This window comes from Marmota flaviventris, chromosome 3 (assembly GCF_047511675.1).
Source record: "Marmota flaviventris isolate mMarFla1 chromosome 3, mMarFla1.hap1, whole genome shotgun sequence".
In the NCBI taxonomy this organism is placed as follows: Eukaryota; Metazoa; Chordata; class Mammalia; order Rodentia; family Sciuridae; genus Marmota; species Marmota flaviventris.
The window spans coordinates 166,982,039-167,003,145 of record NC_092500.1 but is presented as its reverse complement, the minus strand read 5'-3'; the positions used below and the strand labels follow the sequence as shown (position 1 = coordinate 167,003,145).

The window sequence follows — 21,107 nt, the reverse complement described above, 5'->3', positions numbered from 1 at the left end:
TTCAAAGCTTGAGAAGTTCACTACAGACAGTGAGGAAGTTAGGAAATTGGGACAGATTTTGACTTGAAGATTTGGGTTTTGGCCTCAGAGCAATATGTCTGTGTGACCACTTAGTCATACAACCACTCTGTGTTTTGGTTTTCTCCTCTGTAAATTAGTAGAGCCAGAAATGATCATTTAAAATTCTCCTTTCTGCACTGTTGATGATCTTGAGTAAAAGGTGAGATTAGAGAGTCTGATAAAATCATCAAACAGGGGAGATCCAGTTCTACATTTTTAAAATTTTTTTTTAGTTGTAGATGGACACAATATCTTTATTTATAATTTATTTTTATGTGGTGCTGAGGATCAAATCCAGGGCCTCACACATGGGAGGCAAGTACCTCTGAGCCACAATCCCAGCCCTCTACGTTTTTAGTGAACATTTATTCAAGCTTAAAAGCCCATTAGGAAATGGTTTCAATTTTTTTCCATAGAGAAACAGACTGATGCATTTAGCTTTTTTTCAGAGACTTGTGGGCATGATATTTTGAAGTATAAATTCCTTCCATTTGTTGTACATTGTAGAATATACAATATCTACTAAAAATATACCATCAACAGCATATTTTCTTCATCATAATGCTTTTGAAGGGCCGTATACTTGGGTGACATATGTCAATCATAGACATTTCTGTTCTGCAGGAGTACTGTTCTGAATTTACCATTTATATTTCCACAGAACAAGAGACACATTCATCTTTGACAATTAGTTTATAAAGTAAGCTTGCAAAGGTAGTACTGATTCTCAGTAAATTATAAACACACACACACACACACGTAAGATGTATCAACCTTCTGCATAGGTATAAAGATGAAGGAAAGACATCTCTCCTGGCACTAAGGAGTTTTCTCTGTCACAGCACTCATTTATTATTTCCCAAACTGTTCTGATTCATTTTATCCAACATTACTGTACTTTGTACTGCAATATAATATTATTTAACACACACACTATTTTATAGTTTTGATGCTAACAGTCTTTCATCTAATTCGACTTAACTTTATGTAATACATATTTTACAGTGAATTCTAAACTTTGTATTGCCTGTGTAGACTAAAAGAGACAATGAAAATCATGGAAAACTTTTTCTCACATCTTCACTTTGTCCCTATTTCTTCCCAGGTAAGTGTTCCTTATCATGTGTGAATCTAAAAAATTCAATTTCAAACTATCAATTTAAAGAATTTTAAGATTTTAATTTAAATTAAGACTAAATTAAATTAGTCTTATTCATATTCATATTGTAGAATATACAATATCTACTAAAAATATACCATCACCAGCATAAAGTATTTTCCTATAAAGTATTTCTAATTTCATAGCCTGCTCATATAAGTAGTGACCAGTGGCTATATTGAAAACCAGGTGAGTATTGAAAACCAGGTGAGTCCTCTTCCCACAATGAACGGAGGGCATCTGTTTACCACTGGGGCATTTCATTAGGGTAGACTGTGTCAGCACTCAAAACAAGAGGTTGGGTTTTCTTCACAGGCCCACATTTTTAGGCATGTCTCTAGAGTCAACACTGGTTAAATAAATAACAAGGTAGTATGAAAGCAACCATAAAAATTATACAAGAGCTGAGTGGGAAGTTGAGTGAGATTGGAACTTCAGTATCAGTTAGCTGATTAATAGAAATAAAAAATACTGGAAAATGTGCTTTAGGGAAACAGTATGTTCAGTTCTAAAGATGCATTTGTTGTGAGTGACCATCAAAAAATTAAAAATGAAAGGAGAGACCTAGAGACTGGTATTGAACATACACATTTGGGACTTAAATACCTATCAGAGGTTGTGGGAAAGGAAGATATCCTTGAGGGAGAAATTATAAACAGAGAGAGTGTAGAACTTCTTGGAGGCCATTGGAGAAAAATGTGTCAATGAAAGAGTGTGAGATAGAACTCAAGAATGAGGACAGCTGTTGTCACAGAGGATGGAGACAGAGATAGTGTCATAAAGATAAAAATGATGAATAGCAAATTCAGACAAGAGGTCACAGAAAATGAGGTTTAAGAGAAGGAGGTAGAGGGAGATGAGAAGAGGTTACATATCAAAAGGGTATGAGAACTACCAACCACTTAAATGACTCAGGACACATGAATGAGAGAATATGGCAATATAAAATAGAATCAGGGTGGAGGGGGCGTTGTATTAAGATGGTGAAACCTGAATACACTGCCAAGCAACTGGTCAACAAACAGGGTGAGCGTGAGGATCCTGGGCAGAGAGCATACAGTGGCATCTCATAGATGAAGGGGATAGGACTCAATCAAGGGCGTCATCAGGAGAGATTCTTGACAGGAAAGAGAATAGGGAAGATCAAAATCTAGGTGCAGTGGCTCTTCCCCTGAATGGACTCGTGGACAGAGGAGATTGCCTGCTCACAGAAGCTGGGATGGGGAAGGAGTAGAGACTTGAACGGACTGGAGAAGGAAGGGAACAGATACTTTGAATAATGCAACAGGGAGGCCACAAAAGTTAAATAAAAGGATTATGGGATGCCAATGGGTTACAATCTGCCTTTAAAATTTTGGTAGAATTAGCATATATGCAGTAGTTACTATAGTGATATTTGACAACAACAACAACAACAAAAGCAAACAATGTTAATTTTCCTAAGTTGGGCTTTGGAAAATTTAAGTAGGAAAAGTTGACAGCATAGTTTTCCCATAAATTATGCTCAATTTTATTATAAAATAATAAATAAAGAAAATGAGATTGGCAAAGGTTATGTAAATATCAATCAGTTGAGGAGAATTTCAAGAGAAATTTTCGTAGGTACCCTGACAACTGCCAAAAGGGATTCAGATAAAATGGAAGGAGAGGCTGCAGAAGAGATTACAACCTCAGGTGATAATGAGATCCACAGAGTATAAAACTGTGAAGTCCATTTATGTTAATAATTGGGGAGAAGAAAACTATGTAGAAAGGATTAGGTGCAGGTCTCTACTGTGGTTTCCAATATGTCTGTGGAAGCAGGATTTTGCCCTCTGCTACCTATTCAATGTTCTATACTTTTCAGAGATGACTTCTGACTAATCCCTGAAGGTGTGTTCAATTAATAGTACATTCTAATAAACATAAGAAATAAAAATGTAAAAAAGATATATTTTCATTTTTTAAAGAGTAAGATCCTACTTCCTCATCATGTTGAATTATATAAACATTCTCCATATCAATTTTCAACTGTAGTGCTAACAGATTTATACCCCAGTGGTCTTCAACCACCCTTGCCCAACCGCTTTGAACTATAGTACTTTCTCAGTGTGGAGGACTCATGGGGCTTCACCCCATCCTGCTATCCTAAGTTCACTCTTCGCACTTTACCACTCTCACCTTTCAACAGGAATGAATAAAAGAACACTGGGCAACTTTTTCCATAGAATTTGCTAATTCCTATCCAGAGTCTCTGGTTAAGAACTTGGGCTAATTTGCTGTTTTAGTTAGCTTTTCCCTCCTGTGATCAAAATACCTTACAAGAACAACTTTGAGGTAGAAAAGTTTATTTTGGCTCATGGTTTCAGAGGTTCAGTCCACAGTTGGCTGACTCCATAGTTCTGGGTCCAGGATGAGGCAGAACCTGGTGGAGGGATATGGCACAGGAAAGCAGCTCAGGACATGACAGCCAGGAAGCAGAGAGAAAGCTCTTCTCACCTGGGACAAAGTGTAAACCCCAGATGCATTCCCCTAGTGACCCACCTCCTCCAGCCATACCCCACATTCCTACAGTTATCACCAAGTTAATCCCTATCAGTGGATTAATCCACTGATTAGGTTACAGCTCTCATAATCCAACCATTCCACTCCACCTCTTAACATTCCTGCGTTGTCTCACATATGAGCTTTTGTGGATAACACACATCCAAATTATAACATTTACTCTTAGGAGTACATACTGTACTGTCTTATTTTTAAAGACCAGTGGTCTTTACTGCAACAGTTATTCCCACAGGGAGAATTTGAGCAAAGGATCCTGTTAAAGACTGAAGCCTTTCAATCACTGTGAAGATTTAACACTGGATTTTTAAGTGTTCTAACTAAAGCTCTAACACTAGTTTTGGTGTTTTAAAAGTGTTTAGTTTCTAACTACATTTATTGTAACTGAAAGAAGTTTAAAGATCAATTAATGAATCTGCACTTTCAGTGAAAACACAAATAAAACACAGGTTTGATTACACTGTATATTTCATAATGGTCAGTTGAGATAGTTTTCAAGGTCAGTAGTTTTCATACCCCTTGCACTTCAGAATTACCTGAAGAGTTATTCAAAAAACATCAATGCTCAGACATCCTCCAGCTTAATTTAGCATGGACCTCCAGGGATGAGACCCAGACTTACATATTTGGTAAAAGCTGCCCAAGTGGTTCAAATAAATACTCAGCCAGGCTTGAGAGGCAGTGACCTCAGTCTTTGAGTCTATAAATTCACTTGGTTAAAATAAACAGGTTCCTAAAACCTATCTTTTTGGATGACTGTATTATTCCACTTGTAACTTCTCCTGTGTCTTGAATAAACAGCCTCATGTCTTGTTTCACTCTTCCTGAGTGCTGCTGAAGAGTTTTATACTGGGAGCTGACTCATATCTGCTGAAATAAAGCAAAAGCCTACTCTTAAATCTCATCTGAGAGAGCCACTCACTAAAAATTGAAAACCAAAATGTAAGGACTTCTGGTGTAAAGTGGATGAAGACCAAGCTGTCATATAGGAAGAGTTCAGCAATGGTTTGAGAAGGATTTGGGAAGTTTCAAGCGTTGCCTTTTCTGAGGCTGTTTGAGTCGACAGCATCAAGAGCTAGGATTACAAAGGAGCCAACTGGGCAGTGTTCACTTGGCACCTGAACTGCACAATCTATAGCGGACTTAGTTGAAGGAGAAACCTCAGCTCCTCAAAAAGGACAGGGAGAAGCTAGCTCAGATTTATGTAGACTCTTAGAGAAAATGAAAGGAAAGAAAACAAGTGACTCTTCTAGACCATTTTCCCATAGTCAACTTGAATCCTATTTCACTTTGACTCCTGCTTGAAGTTCGTGCTTTCCTCGAAATCATCAACAAAACAGACAATAATCTTTAAAAACAACAACAACAAGAAAAAAAAGGATAGATAGGAAGTACATGCAGTGACCACAGGCTGCTGTTATTCCCCATCCGCCCTCTGCCACCCAGCTGACTTTGAACTCATGCCACACATCAGTGGTTGGGATAAAGGGCAGAGCTTCACATCCTCTCATTCAGCTATGCTTCAGTAAGTTCCTTTTATGCTGTCAAGATCCTACTTACCAGGCACATTCCCTGACTGTACAAAACTGACTTTGATTCTTTCTTCTCATGAATACCTGTAGGGCTTAATGCCTCCAATAATCTTAAGGCATTTAATGTAAACTGTTTTAAAATCCATCACCGTTCCACATATGTATTTATTGGCTCATATACTAGTTAAGTAAGTATAACTTCCCTTTGCCAGAATTTTCTCATGGAGGTCATAATGGTAGTTGTCTCATTAAATTATTGTGAAAATTCAATAAGTTAGTACACCCACAAAGTTCCGAGAACAGTGATTGGTCCAACAGGTTATAGAAGTGGTTGTGACATTCTCAATCTGAGGAGACTTGATTACTCCATTGACCTTATCACATGTGGATAATTGGTATATATTTATTGATTTGCATTGTATGTGAAGGCTTACATCCATATCCTTAGTTTTTAGGAACCTAAAAAGAATTAATGCATTGGCATCACCTTAAACCTTGCTATATATAAAGTACTCTTTGATAGAAGTAACTTCATGGGAAATGATTTTATCTCATAAAATTAAGTAATAAATGCAGTTATAACCACTACATCTGACAAATTTAAAAACTGCACACATTAATCTTTGGCTGGAATATCTGGACCAGGGCAAAGGGTGATAACCAGATGACACAGCAAAATACTAGTTAATACAGGTAACTAAGCACTCACTTTTTGATCCATGGTATGACAGTCATCGCTCTGTCACTTGGTACCAAGTTAAAAAACAAAAACAAAACTCAACTAAACTTTCAGCAAGTAAGTACATATGTATTTGGAAAACCTCATAACAAAAATCAAACTATCACACTTTCATTTCATCACAGCATATTTCAGTTGTATAATTGATGCATAATATAAATACCAACTCTCCTCTGCCTGTGCCTGGCCTCTTTCTCTTTAGCTTTTCAGGATACACTCAACCATACAAAAAAGAGAAAAGTAAAATAAAAGACCAAGAAAGAATAATGTGTTAAAAAATCTTCATGAGGTACAATCAGATATGAGGACATTCTGGAGTGTGTCCTAGAAACAGGACTTATATATTAAACAAGCATCCTTCAGGAGATTCCAAGACACCCTTTAAATTGGGCTGTGAGAAATAAGAGCGTGGTTGAACCCTGCGAAGCCCTCAGGAGAGAGGTGGAACCCAGCACCAGAAGAGGGCCTGTGTCCTGATGCTCCTGTGTGTCGGGGTGGACAGGCAAGACAAATGCCAGCTAAGAAGACTCATGTTAATACCTGGGAGTCCTCGTCATCCAGGAACTGCCACCTACTCACTGGGTGGTTTAGACAAGCCCCTCCCTGTCTCTGGCTCCATTTACTAAATGTAGATGACATTATTTACTTGTGCACCACAGGACAGAGGAAAAGACAGATTTTTAAAGTCTAATGGGCAGATAAAGATGGTCTGTAAACTAAGAACTTGTAAGTTTTTATCAAAATAGGAACAAAATACCTCATTTTGTGTATGTGTTTATTGCCATACAGCTGCTTTTAAGACTTATGTAATAACTGGAACTGAAAAAAAATCTTGTTTTGAAGCACAAATTATTTATTATCTCTTGGATAGGAATGGAAAGCATTTTCAAGTGGTTTGGTGAACATTTTCTGAATTCCAACTTACAATATAGTGTCAGAACTCAAATTCAACAAAATGCCTTGGTTATTCTATCTACTCTTTTGAGTATAATTTACCCTGGGTCATATTTTCTTAACTTAATCCTGTGTATTTCACTCAGTGTCTACTGTCTCCTACAGAGTGTACTGAATGACTCATCACGGAGTAAGGGAATATATTACTAAGATGTGACCAATGCAGTAGCTTTTATTTGGTGGCTTCCTCGGTTGCTGAGAAAGACATACACTTTATTCTTCTAATAATTGAAACACTTTTTGTACATCTTAGTAATATGTCAAATGTAATGTGGGGTTTTCCCAAATGAATTTTAGTAAAACTAGATGAGATTCTTGTTGCTATTAGTAAGCCATGAGCTAAAACTAGCGGTCAGTGCCTTGGGGTCCCAGGCTCTTCAACTACACGCATCAAACCTGTCTTCCCCAGAGGGTTGTGAGTTGGAAGGTACTTGCTGCTCCATTATTTTTTGCAATTGCTAAGCCCAGTCAATTCTTGTTCTCATCCACTTTATCTTAAACGATTCCTATGATGTCCATATGAAAGCATGTCTCTTATTTAACCTAACTAGAGCTTCTCTCCTGCCGCTATTCTCCCCACTTCTCTTTATTTCTTCTATTACATCCTGAAAATTATGGAAGAATACACACTCCTATAAATACATCCCTGAAACTTCTCCCCCCCCCAAAACAGAAAAAAAAATCTCCATAAATGTGTGGCTAATGAGAAATTAGACATTAATAGATTTTCCAAAATAATCTTTACCTGGGCTGGGATATAACTCAGTGGTAGAGCGCTTACCTAGTGTGCACAAGGCCCTGAGTTTGATCCCCAGCACTGCAAAAACAGACTAAAGCACTTTACCAAAAGTTAGAATTAAAAATTAAAAAACAGTTGAATGTCTTGAGATTAAAGTAAGACAAAACTGTAAGAAAGTTCAAACAAAAAGGAGTCAGTTTCTTACTTTCTTCTATAAGAAGCTTCTGACTGTTGAGACCCATCTGTGATCCTGCATTTACAAGCCAGATTAATGAAAGAGCTCAGAAATCTACTCAGATATTTAGTAATAATTGTTCTCCTTCTCATTAACCTTAGTGATGTCATCTATAAATGAACTACACATGAAAGGACTAAGCTATTCCAAGAAAATTGAGCTGAGACATCACCAAATAGCCCTCAATAAACCAGATATATGGGAAGGCATAGACAAAAGTTAGCAAATATTTAATTTTTGTTTATCAGGTTATCTGAGAAAATATTATACTCATGTCTTTCTGGGAGAGAGGAAATGCTAGACCATGTCTTTCTGGAAGAGGAGAAAAGCTCAAACAAGGAAATGTCTAGAAGTGAAAGATATAATCTCCACTGAAGCATTATAGGAGGCAGATGCATTAGACTGGATCCCAGAGGGAGTTGGAAAACAAGCTTGAGAAATACTCCTGGAATTTAAAAGAAAAATAGACATTCAGTATAAAATTAAAGGGGAACAAAATATGTCTCTATCTTATGTAGTATGAATATTATATAGGAAATTATCATGATGTAGCAAGAAAAATATTATAGTAAGAATGGAAGCATATATATTCATTATTTAAAATTAGTTAAAATGATAGTAAGATCATGGAATATTAAAAAATATTTAAATGGTAAATATTTAAATATTTAAAAATATTTAAAAATATTTACATAGAAAATCATGTAATAAATTACATAGTATAATAAAGAAGATGCATCACCAAATTTTAAAGCAAAGTAAAAAAATATTGTGTGATCTCAATTCTATATAAAAAGAATGTTTTGTATATTCCAGAAAAACTGGAAAAACAATAAAATATTTATTAATAGCAGTTTATTATAGATGAATGGAATATGAAACAGCCTGGCTTTCTCTCTCTCTCTCTCTTTCTCTCTCTTTCTTTTTGTGTTGCTGGCATGGGACCCAGGCCTCTCACACAGGCCAGCAAAACATTTTACCACTGAGCTGCATTCCTAACTCCAAGTTCTTTCTTTTTTATTTATTTTTTTCTTTTGCTTACAAATGATCTTTTGTTAGTTCTTATTACATTTTAATTAAAAACTATGTGCTTCTTTTCTATTTTGGAGAGTCAAATTCTGAGAGAGAAACAACTTAAATAAATGCTGCACTGCTTTCTGACAACCCCGTGGGGGAGGGCCAAGTGCTTGTATTTCTGTCTGGTCCCTCAGGATATTTAGGGAAGTTATAAACTGTTGGAAAATAACACCATGGTAATTGCCTGTGTATGAAGTTAGAGATGTATGTAAGGGCTTCACGGTTGTAAATGATTCTGAAGCAGAATGTGTTGGAGTGATTGGCCCTAAGACAGCATGCTGTGGAGCCATCATGGAAATGTGTGCTCTATCGCTTTCCAACTGGGTAATGGAATATTAGAGAACAGACGTGTATTAGCAATGGGAGAAAATAACACAATTATGGTAAGCATGAAGAAATGTGGATAAATGACCACAATTACATGCTCTGCTCATTGCCTCGATTGTCTGATTGCAGTGAGATTTGTCTGGGAACCTCCATACCCTGGAAAACTCAATGCAGATTTATCCTGCGGTCATTTAAACTAATCATCTGACATCCTGCTTACCTAACAGATGTTTCTTTGATTTTTTTGGCTCCTGTGCAAACAAATTTGACTGTGATGTACTTTACAGCTCTGGAAGTGTTTATTATACTTTTAACAAGAAACACTGGAAAAAATATTGATTATTTTTCCTTCCAAAATTCAGTCCAAGGACTGGCACAATCAACGAGGGCTATTTTTAACCAGAATTGGCATTTTATACCTTCAAAATTATGGTTAAATGTTAAAAATTAGTGGCTGATGAAATTTACTGAAGAATAAATCATGTTATTAAAAAATATATAAAAATGAAAAAAAAAACTTGCCTGGGATAAATACCAATATGTTTTTCTTCATATGTAAAAATGCTGTTATCAATAAGCAGTTAGAAATTCTGTGCATACACTATATCTACTTGTGTTGGATGCATTCATCAATTTAATACATACTTGAATATGGTGTGAGAGGCTAGCTGTCTGCTTGGGAGAATGTGGAGGGAAACGTGCTGATCTCCAAGCTTAGTTTTCAGCATAGCTGAGAGAAGACAGTGCAAGCATGGAAATGAAGGTGTCTGACAGCCCAGACTGCATATGTGAGGACTGAAAAGAAAGGAAGGGTTCTAATGCTAAAGAAATTTTGGGAAAGAATATTTTGTTCTTGAGGGTTGAGAAAAACAATGTAGGTTTAGGTCTAATGTTAACAGGTATTAAATGATAACTAGGATTCAGCAATAAAAGAAACAATTTGGTTCCTCTTTCTTTCTTTTTGTTTGTTCTAATTAGTTATTCATGACAGTAGAATATATCAGACACATGATACATAAATGGAGTATAACTTCTCATTTGTCTGGTTGAACATGATATAGAGTTATATAGGTCATGCACATAGGATAATTATGTCTGATTCATCCTACTATCATTCCTATCCTAATGCCCCCTCCCCTCCTTTCACTCCCCTCTGTTCAGTCCCAAATACCACTATCCCCTGCCCCTCTTATTGTGAATTAGCATCCACATTTCAGAGAAAACATTCAGCCTTTGGTTCTTTGGGATTGATTTGTTTTGCTTCGTATAATATTCTCCAGTTCCATCCATTTCCCAGCAAATGCCATGATTTCATTCTTCTTTAAGTCATATTCCATTGTGTTTATATACCACATTTTCTTGATCCATTAATCAGTTGAAGGGAACCTAGGTTGGTTCCATAGCTTAGCTAGTGAATTGAGCTGCTATAAACATTGATGTAGCTTCACCTCTATAGTATGCTGATTTTAAGTCCTTTGGGTATATGCTGAGGAGTGGGATAACTGGGTCAAATGATGGTTGCATTCCAAGTTTTCTGAAGAACCTTAATACTGCTTTCCATAGTGGTTGAATCAATTGCAGTCCCACTACCAATGAGTGTATATTTTCCCCTACATCCTCATCAACATTTATTATTACTTGTATTCTTGATGATTGCCATTCTGACTGAAGTGAGATGAAATCTCAGTGTAGTTTTGATTTGCATTTCTCTAGTTTCTAGAGATGTTGAACACTTTTTCATATATTTGTTGATTGTATTTCTTCTTCTGAGAAATTTCTGTTCAGTTCTTTTGCCCATTTATTGATTATTTGTTTTTTTGTTGTTGTTGTTAGGGTTTTTTTTTTTTTTTTTTTTTTTTTAGTTCTTTATATATCCTGGAGATTAGTGCTCTATCTGAGGTGCATGTAGCAAAGATTTTTTTTTCCCACTTTGTAGGCTGTCTCTTCACATACTTGGTTATTTCCTTTGCTATGAAGAAGCTTTTTAGTTTGATTCCATCCCATTTATTGGTTCTTGATTTTACTTCTTGCGCTTTAGGAGTCTTGTTAAGGAAGTTGGGGCCTAATCCGACATGATGAAGATTTGGGCCTACTTTTTCTTCTATTAGGCACAAGGTCTCTGGTCTAATTCCTAGGTTTGTTTTGGTGACAATACCATACTGTTTTTGTTACTATAAATCTGTAGTATGATTTAAGGTCTAGTATTATGATGCCTCTTACTTTTCATTTCTTACTAAAGAGAAAAGTAGCTATTCTGGGCCTCTTATTTTTCAAAATGAATTTCATGATTGCTTTTTTTTATTTCTATGAGGAATATTGTTGGTATTTTAATTGGAATTGCATTAAATCTGTATAATGATTTTGGTAGTATGGCCATTTTTGATGATATTATTTCTTCCTATCCAAGAACATGGTATAACTTTCCATCTTCTAAGGTCTTCTTCAGTTTCTTTCTTTAGTATTCTGTGATTTTCATTGAAGAGGTCTTTCTGAAGAGTGGAAGATCTTGAGCAAAGATAATTTCCTTGGGGATAAGGAGACTGTGTGAATCTGAGTGAGACCGAGAATCATGGCAGGCTGGTGAAAAATAAGTCTTGAAAGATAATGAGAGTGAGAATGTTAAGCTCAGCAACCTCAGTCATTGTCACATAGACGAAGAGCACGTGAAATGGAATTGGAGCAAGGTCATGATGGAAAAAATCCATGAGATATCAAGTATCAAATACTACACAAGATATAGAATACTGCTGAAGATCCTGGATTTATATTCTATGATGTAGATTCCTACTTTTCATACCAAAGTCCAGGGAGGTGACCCTGAGATGCTATGGGTAAGCTCGTCTTGCTTGCCGACTCATAATTAGCAATATCCGTGTCATCTCAGAATTCACTTTGTGAAATGCCCTTCAAGCCCCTTTTTCACCAGGTTTGAGATTAGCTTTCACTTTTAACTTTTCAAATTCCAAACCTCTGTATTTGTTTACTGAAACATGTGCACACTACACTTATTATAGCATAAATAATATTAAAGAATAATATTAGATTTCCCTAATAGAAGGAACTGTGGGAAGACTGTACTTAAAAGTCTCATTACTGCAACAATTGATTTTTTTAATAATACAAGAGTAGTATTTTACTGAGCCAGGGAAGTATGATAAACAGAGAAATACAGATCTTTAAATTATTAAAAAATGCTATGAATAAGAGATTAGATATGCATGTACAGATTTGAGACAAGATCCTTTTTAAATACTGAAGCCTCACTGTGTATAGTTAGGCCAATTTCCTGCAAATCATGCTACAAATGTCTTGTAGATCAAAAATCTCCAGCAGCAAATGATGAGATGAGCCAAACCACTTAGAGGGGCCATTCAAAAAGCACACATGCCAATAGTGAGAAGATTTTTCAGGCCTGGAAACCACTCGTTCCTTGTGGAATAGATTTTATGGGAAAAAATGAATGTATATATTTTATCATGTCAAAATGAAAAGATTAATCTCTTCTCTTTTTGTGCCACTAGAATAAGCCAAGGGAAATATGGTAAGGTTCAGTCCAAATGGGTGGGATCAATGTACGAGGTCAGCACAGTATCTAAATCCAGGAGCTGAGGCAGTAATGACCCGACTCCAGGCTGGAGTGCAGGAGGACAAATGGATACAAATTAGGCTGGGCCCAGGCAGAGTTCAAGTGCCAGGAATGTGCCTGGAACCTCTGGGGCTCTGGAAGCTTTTTCCTATATATGGCAGGAACCATATGTGTGACCTCCCCAGAAGTCACGAGCCCAGCATCTTAAACCTGAACAATCATCAGGATCACCTGAAACACTTCAAAAACACATAATTTTGGAACCACTCTGGATAATTTTCATTGAGTAGGTCTGTGATGAGATCTGGCATCCATATTTTAGAAACTTCTATAGATGATCTGGTGGCCAGACAGAAGAGAGAATATTCCACTTAGGCTGCTCTTTGTTCTTTGGACTTTAATGCTCTCCTCTCTGCTAATGCCTCATAAACCTCCACAAACATGCTTTCCTGGCATTCTCCTTCCTCCACGCCACGTCTCAGATCTTGGTCTAGTCCACAAATGTCATTATTCCTTTCTCTCTTACACCAATCTCATAAGGCCAGGCAGGGCATTGCTTTTATTTTTTCCTATGTGCCAAGGATGAACATGAGTAGGGACTCAATGAATAACCTGGAAAGGGATGTCACAAACAGAACTACAGCCAAGAGCCACATGAGGAGCAGAAGAAGTACCAGCTAGACAAGCAAGAACCAAGAAGCCAGATGCCGCTGTTGGAAGAGTCACTGCACCCAACACTGTGGCAGGCACAGGGAGGAACTGTGCTGGGAATGAAGACAAAAGATGATTAAATGATATACAAACAGAACCAAGCATCATGCAGAAAATGAGCTACGATGCAAGAAAAATCTGACGACTAGACAACTAAATTAGTTTTACAAGTCCTTCATCAAAAGCATTTTAATTAAAAGAACTCATCCTTTCAGTTTGCCTACTCTTCTATTCTCTGTTTTCCTGTGGGCACCACTCTTGTCCCTAAACTCCGCAATCAGCTGCCATGTGTCAGAGAGGGTGAGATAGGTAAGCCTATTGCTTTATTTTCTGATTGCAGATCTGTGACTATGTTAGATTTTATGGAAGGGTTAGGGAAAATTTTAAAAATTACAACATAGCAGGTCAAACATTTGTACTTGTATTTGAAACAGCTGTTTCTCCTAAGTTCTGTTAAGTAACTCTCTCCTATACTCTGGGAATCACCATCTCACCCACAATACAATCCTCCTCCCAAGAAGCATAATTTCACAGTCTGAACTATATCTAGAAATTCCCAAGTGGCAGAGCAAGGGTAAGGTGATGGTCTATATCTCAAACTCCTTCTATGAAAGGACTTAAAGCAGCCACTAACATTCCAAATACAGTCCTTTCAAAATTTTTTCAACCCAGTGCATGATTGTTTTCCTTATTATTCAATAGGACACACACACACAGGTGTGCACGTACACACACACACACACACACACTGAAGGACAAACATCAAATCTCATAGATTTTAGAATATAAAAATTCCCCAAAGGGAAAAGTGTTTTCTTTTTTCTCCCCCATAACCTGCAGTGATGCTCATGAGTAGAGAGAACTTTTTGTCAGGGGATGCTCAGGGCACTGTAGAATGGTTAGTTGCATTCCTGGCCTCCATCCTCTAGTTGCCAGTAGTAACATCCCTCTTCATCTGCAAACTCAAAAAATGATTCCATCATATACTCCCAAGAGACCCGTAAAGGGACAAAGTCTCTCCTCTTGAGAACTAATGATCTGAATTTAGGACTTTATCCTACTTCTATCTCAGTTTCTCAAGAATTTAGGACTGCAGGATCCATTGTTTTTGCTGTTGAAACTTTGAATCAGAGAATTTCTAATGTGACTAAGTTCCATGGCTGGTAAATGTTGCACCCAAGAACCACACCAGATAAGATTCCTGATACAGGACCTTGACACTACAGAAGGACTCAATTCTTATAAATTCCACTGAAAGTTTCTAAATTCGAAGAGAGAAGATGAACTCTGAGTAAATATGAGGAGATAACAATTGACAAGGTACTAACCTGAGGAAGCCCTAAAAACACAGGAAAGGGGGTATAATTTGCTGAGTGCCACCCAGATTCCCTTCCCAGAGAATCCACATTGCCATCATTCATGCACATGACTTGGGCGGGACGGATCCCTTTCTGACTGTAGGAATGGCCCCTGATTAGTTTCAAGCTATTCAGCAAATCCTGTCTCCTGCTCTGTGTGGTTTGTTTGAAGAAATGTCATAATATCCAATTCAGGCCAAAAAGAAATAGTGAATCCTAAGATTTTCTTGGGATCTACCAGAAGAGCATCTTTCCCCACCCTCTAATGATAGAGGGTGAAGTTTTGGCATCTGGAACCAATTTTCACCTTGATTGTCTATAAAATCTGTGCAATCCATAGACAAATGCCTGCTTCATCCAAGACTGTGGTAAAATTGCAGTAAATGGTAAATGTGTGAAAATCCTTTGAGAATCGGGATAAAAGGTCATCTAGTTTATGGTATTTGTTACAGCAACCCAAGTGACTGAGAGACCATCCAACAAAATCCATTATGGATCAAATATTTTCTGGAGTCATTATTTTTCACTTAGCTGCGTGAGGAAAAGTGACAGCCTCCAGGGTTAGCTACAGAGACAAGTCAAACACACTTACCAGGAAAAAAAAAATAGGTGGAATTTTGTGTACTATCCTTTTAAGCTTTCTATAAATCTGAATTTATTCCAAAATACTTTTTGAAAATATCCCAACTAATTCTAAACTCTATTGTTCTGATTGGTCTTCCATAGACAATTATAACTAAATTTCGAGAATGGTGGTAAGACATAAGCAAACAAATAAACAAAAATGCTAAGATGTCAGATACCCTAACCAGGGGCTCATGATGTAACTACAGAAACAGATCAATAGAGGACAAGCTCATGTGAGCCAAACAAGAGGTATCCAAGTGCTGTGGGGATCAACTTTTAAAGAATATTGTTCATTCAGTGATATAACTCACCAAAAACATTTGAAATTCCCAAGGGCATGCTAACAATCTTGTTGAGGTGTTTGAATAGGAAACTGGGGAATTGCTCATTAGCATCCTCTATGAAATGTATTCCTAGTGACTGGAAGGAACTCGGGCTGACAGCACCAACAGGGAAGCCCAAAGCTGCCTCTGCTTTGGCAGAACCTTCACTATCACAAGCACATGACAGAGCTTCGGCATCCTTTCCGACATCCTGCTGCCATCTAGTGATCAAACCATTTAGGAACGGCCAAGGAAGGAGAAAGCTAGGCCCTTCCAAACTGACCATTCAAATGTGGTCAATTTTGAACAAGACTGTGTTGACCAAATGAGGATTTTCAAAAACAATACAGAGTTTGCAACTCTGTGTGAGTGTTATTGACTTTGAAGTGTCCAGCATGAAAAGCTATCTCCTTCTTTAATTATGCTAAAGACCTTCTGCAATCGCCCTAGGTAATGCCATGGAATTTCTTAGGAATTGACTTTAGAACCAGTTGAGGAGGAAACACTGTCTTACTATATTTAGTAATCCCTACTTTATTTTATGTTTATATTTGAGAACCTCTGGGCTTCAGTCAAAGTATAGCATATAGAAAAATTTGTAGCTTTACTAAAGAAAAATAAGTAAATGAATGGAGCATACAACCCAGAAATACTAAAGGAAAAACAAAATCTGTTAAGGGAAATGAAAAATTAACCTGATAGATAAAAGCAAAGATATGCTGGGAAACAGAAGGTAACACTAATAAAACAATTTAAAAATGTGATTCTATAATAAATTAAATAACCATCTATATCTAGTCAAGAAAAAGGGCAGAATGCACAATTACTTAAAATAAGATTTTAAAAGATTAGATGACCACAGAAAGAGAGAGAAATGAAGATATGTAGAAGATAATTTTGTTCTCCGTGAAAATATTAATGAAATAGAAAACATTTCAAAAATATATCCTACACTTAAACTGACTCCAGAAGATACAGAAAATAAAAATGCTGATTTTCAAAGAGTAAATAGAAAAAGTTATTAAAATGTTACAGAGCTGGGGCCTTCCAGGAAACGGAAGCAGCTAAAGAGGTTCCCTTCAAACCCCCGATTGTTGTGATCAAGTCAGAAGGATTTCAGACATGTCACTCAGAGTAAGAGGCATAAGTTTATTGCAGGGATAGGAAGAGGGAAAGGGCACACCCTCAAGGGAGAACGAGGGTCTCTCAGAGAGGAGAGGGACAGCATGCTTCTCCTGCACTCCAGTTTTATTGGGAATCCCAGAGACTCTCTGGAGAGTTCTGCCCAGGTCCACCTCTTGACTTTTGACTGACATCAGGGTGACATCTGACTTTCAAGTCCCCACTGCCATGACAACTCTAGTCACTTTGGCCCATACTGATCAGTTCTAATTGGATTCTTAACTGTAAATTCTTACAGATTTTATGGTTAGAAGAAATTATCCTTATCTCCCTGAGTTTGGGGATCTGGTGTGTGAAAAAGGTCACAAAGTCTCCCCCTGAAGGGAAACTTGAGTTCCTCTTATTGACATTATTTGGGGCCTGCATTTCTCCTGCAGATAAGAAGTACTTTGCTGAGAAATATGACATACCCTGTCCACTTAGGCCAGGCAGGGCTGCAGATATATTGCTTCTTGAAAAAGAAAGCATTTGGGGGTCAACACAGTACGGCCAGTTTATAGAATTATTCCTTTAACTCAAATTCCCACCATTCATGTTCCCTATCAAAACTACTACCTTCCCCAGAAAGACTAAGCTTAGATGGTCCTTTAGAGAACAAATGATTGTTCATTCTGTAAAAGAAGGCTATGAGATATAATATACATAGAATAAAATGCAGTTATTTTAGTTACACAGCTTGATGAGTTTGGAAAAAACATATACACCCAATTAACCACCATGACCACAGTGGAGTTGTACACTGGGTTTGTTACACCAAGAAGCCTCATGTCCCTGTCTAGGCAATTCCTCTCTCTCCACCAGATCACCAGTGCTGTGCTTTGTGTAGTAGATGAACTTTACTTGATATAGAATATATCAGTGAATTCACACAGTAGTTATTCTTATACATCTGGTTTCTTTCACTTAGTAAAATGTTTATGATATTCATCAACGTCTGTGTGCGGAGACAAGTCTGTGTCTTGCTTTTTATCTTTAAGTAGAATCCCAACATGGAAATGCACTATGATTTATTCATTCATATGTTAATATTTGAATTTCTAGTTTAAAGCTATTATTAATAAAGCTGCTAAGAACATGTGTGTACAAGATAATATATGAACATACATTTTTATTTAGGTGGAGTAAATAACAATAAATTGCTAAATTTCATGGTTGTTCTCAAAAGTGTAACTTAATTAGATATTGCCAAAGTATTCTCAAGTGTCGCTGCTACTTTACATTTTCACCAGTATTTGTGAATGTTGTATTTTTCCACAGTATCTCCTGTACTTGATATCATCAAATTTAGCTCTACTTTCTGATTATGTCCATACTGGAGGACATGTAGATTCTAATAGTTTTGGCTTGATATTTTGTTGATGACTCATGATGTCAAGTATCTATTTATGTTCATTTCAGGCATACAAGACCTTCCTTAGTTAAATATGTATTCAAATCTTATTCCCATTTTGTTACTCTTTATCTTATTACCAAATTATAAGTTATTAGAGTTTTATATATCAAGTATTCTACTTTATTCATATGTTTGTATAATTCCTTTTTGAAATTGTAATATTTTCTACCTATTTCCAATAAATTCATTCAGTCTGTGCCTTGCATTTTCATTTTCTAGTGGTATCTAAACAAAAGAATGAGTAACATCAGAAATGGGAAAATATAAATAAGATTTTTTCAATTATTAAATTCCTTAACATGCTTTATTCACTAAAAATCAATTGAATACTAAAGCAATAGGAATGTAATGATATATGTTTACAAAATGTGACCAAAGAAATATAAGTAGAGTTTTCGGCCATCCCTAATAGAAATATTGATTTTGTCACAGTACCTTTGTGGGAGTCCAGGTGTCCAGTGGAGAGGTACAAGCACCTCACTGAAGCAAATATATGAAAATGGAAGCATTGAGGAAGGTTAAAAGAACAGTTTCATTTTACCTCTATCACCCCTCCCCTAAGGCAGAACAACTCAGTACCAAGGGACATCTCTTTAGCCTGGGATTTTACCTATGAAAGAAAATGAACATGAGGAGTCTCAGATATTTTGTGGGTGCCTCATGATATCACCATATGTTTGTGTATTTCCTATGTACATTCATGTTGTTGTTTGTTTGGTATCAGGGATTAAACCCAGGGATGTTTAACCACTGAGCCACATCCTCAGCCCTTTATTATGTTTTAGAGACAGGGCCTCACTAAGTTGCTGGCACTGGTTTGAACTTGCAATCTTCTGGCTTCCACCTCCCCAGCCTCTGGGGTTAGAGACCTGCGCCACCGGGACTGGCTACACCTTTATTGTTGTTGATAGACATTAAACTGCTTCCATACTGACCATTGAAAATAATGCTACAGTGGACATAAGGACACAGATCTCTTTTAAGTATTGATTTCACTTCCTTTGGCTACATACTCTGAAGTTCGTTGGTCAAATCATACAGTATTTCTGTTTTTTATTTTATAAGAAATATCCTTACTGCTTTCCAGAGCAGTGGTACCCGCCCAAAAGCCTTGCAGCAAGCCCACAGGTGCCTGCAGAGAAGCAGTAGGGGAGCGGTGCCAGAGCAGCTTTGACCCCGGTGGGCTGAAGCATGGCTTCAAGCGCAGGCTGCCTTGGAGCCTGCGGTGGCGGTGTGGGCTTGAGAGAGGCAGGCCAGGGAAGAGGTGACCTGTCACCCTGCACTTTGCGCGGATGCCCTCTGCGCAGCTCACACCACAGCTCTACTGAGCATGCACAATTCAAGGATTTCAAACTCCTGCTTCCCAAAGTCTGGGAAATAAGGCAAACCTGAATAGGATTCAGGGGTAACCAATAGTCCTATTACTTTTCTAAGTCCTGATTGGCTTAAGTTTGGACCAATAGAATTAGTACTTTTCCAAACCCTAATTAGCATAAATTTGGACCAATAGCAGTGACCCAAGTGCTATATAAACCTTAGACCAGGGATTTTGGGGGGAGAAAGTCAATGTGCGGTCTTTTCTTCTGCTGTGAGAGTTTTCTGTTCCTGTTTCATCAGTAAGTCCTACTCTTAGCACTTACACATTCTGCTCTGTGTTTTTCATTCTCCGAATTCACAAAAACCAGGAAAGAAAAAGAAACTGATGCTGAGCTGCTGGGGTCTGCTGCAGCACTGGAGGACACAGTCCCCCAGTAAGAGCTGCAACGTGAAGGAAAGAACATGGCGGCAGGTGCGGAAGGAGCAATCCCGTGACCTCCCCAGCTACGCTGGCAAAGAGAGACTTCAGAACGACTGGATGCTGTCTGCTCAGGAACGTCCAGCAATGTTGGGCTGAGGTGGAACATTAGCGAGCAGTTTGAGCTTCTCAGAGGCCACAGTGTGCTCGGGTGAGGGTGAATCCAGGCCACCCAGCGCTGAGTTACTGGCTGGTTGATTTGCGACCCTCTGCCGACCCGCCGCAACTCAGCGCTACAGAGACCCTCGAGCGGAGTAGAGAAACAAAATTTTGGAGCTTTGGAGGATCTTTTGAGGTGGTGCCAACTGAGCCTCCATGGGCCAGCGGACTGAGAGCCGAGGTAGGGACTTAGGAGAGACAGACCAGACCCACCCTTCCCATCAGACACCCTGGCAAGGAGACCGGCGTCCACCATGGCAGAGAACTGACGTCATCAGAGTTCGGTGGATGGATCGCTCCACAGCGAAATCGGCGACCACAGGTGTGTGACCCTCAGCCATCCCTCCCCATACAGCTGGGAAATCTCAAAAATCTCTCCCCAGCTCTCCATGAGCGTGATTATCGGAGCCCAGGGAATCAGGAGGGGCACATGACCTCCATCTCCCCCTCCCACCAGAGCTGACAGGGGAGGCCTTTTTCGTCAGCTCCCGGGGGTGTGGCTACTAGAGGGAACCAGGCATAATAAGCTGACGGTCCCCAGCCCCCGCGCTCCACAACCTGGGGTCTGGGTGAATGGCAAACAGAGTGCCCAGTCGCTCAAGAAAATAGG

The 21,107-nt window shown here is 38.0% G+C and overlaps 1 protein-coding gene across 1 annotated transcript in view; it reads right to left on the bottom strand.

Moving 5' to 3' along the window:
* Adam28 (ADAM metallopeptidase domain 28) overlaps positions 1-20,838 on the bottom strand; it is a 72,636-nt gene extending 51,798 nt beyond the window's left edge. Inside the window, exon 1 of the mRNA XM_071609320.1 lies at positions 20,768-20,838. Within this exon, the coding sequence (XP_071465421.1) occupies positions 20,768-20,838 (71 nt within the window). The remainder of the gene's footprint in view (positions 1-20,767) is intronic.
* Positions 20,839-21,107: the final 269 nt, after the last annotated feature.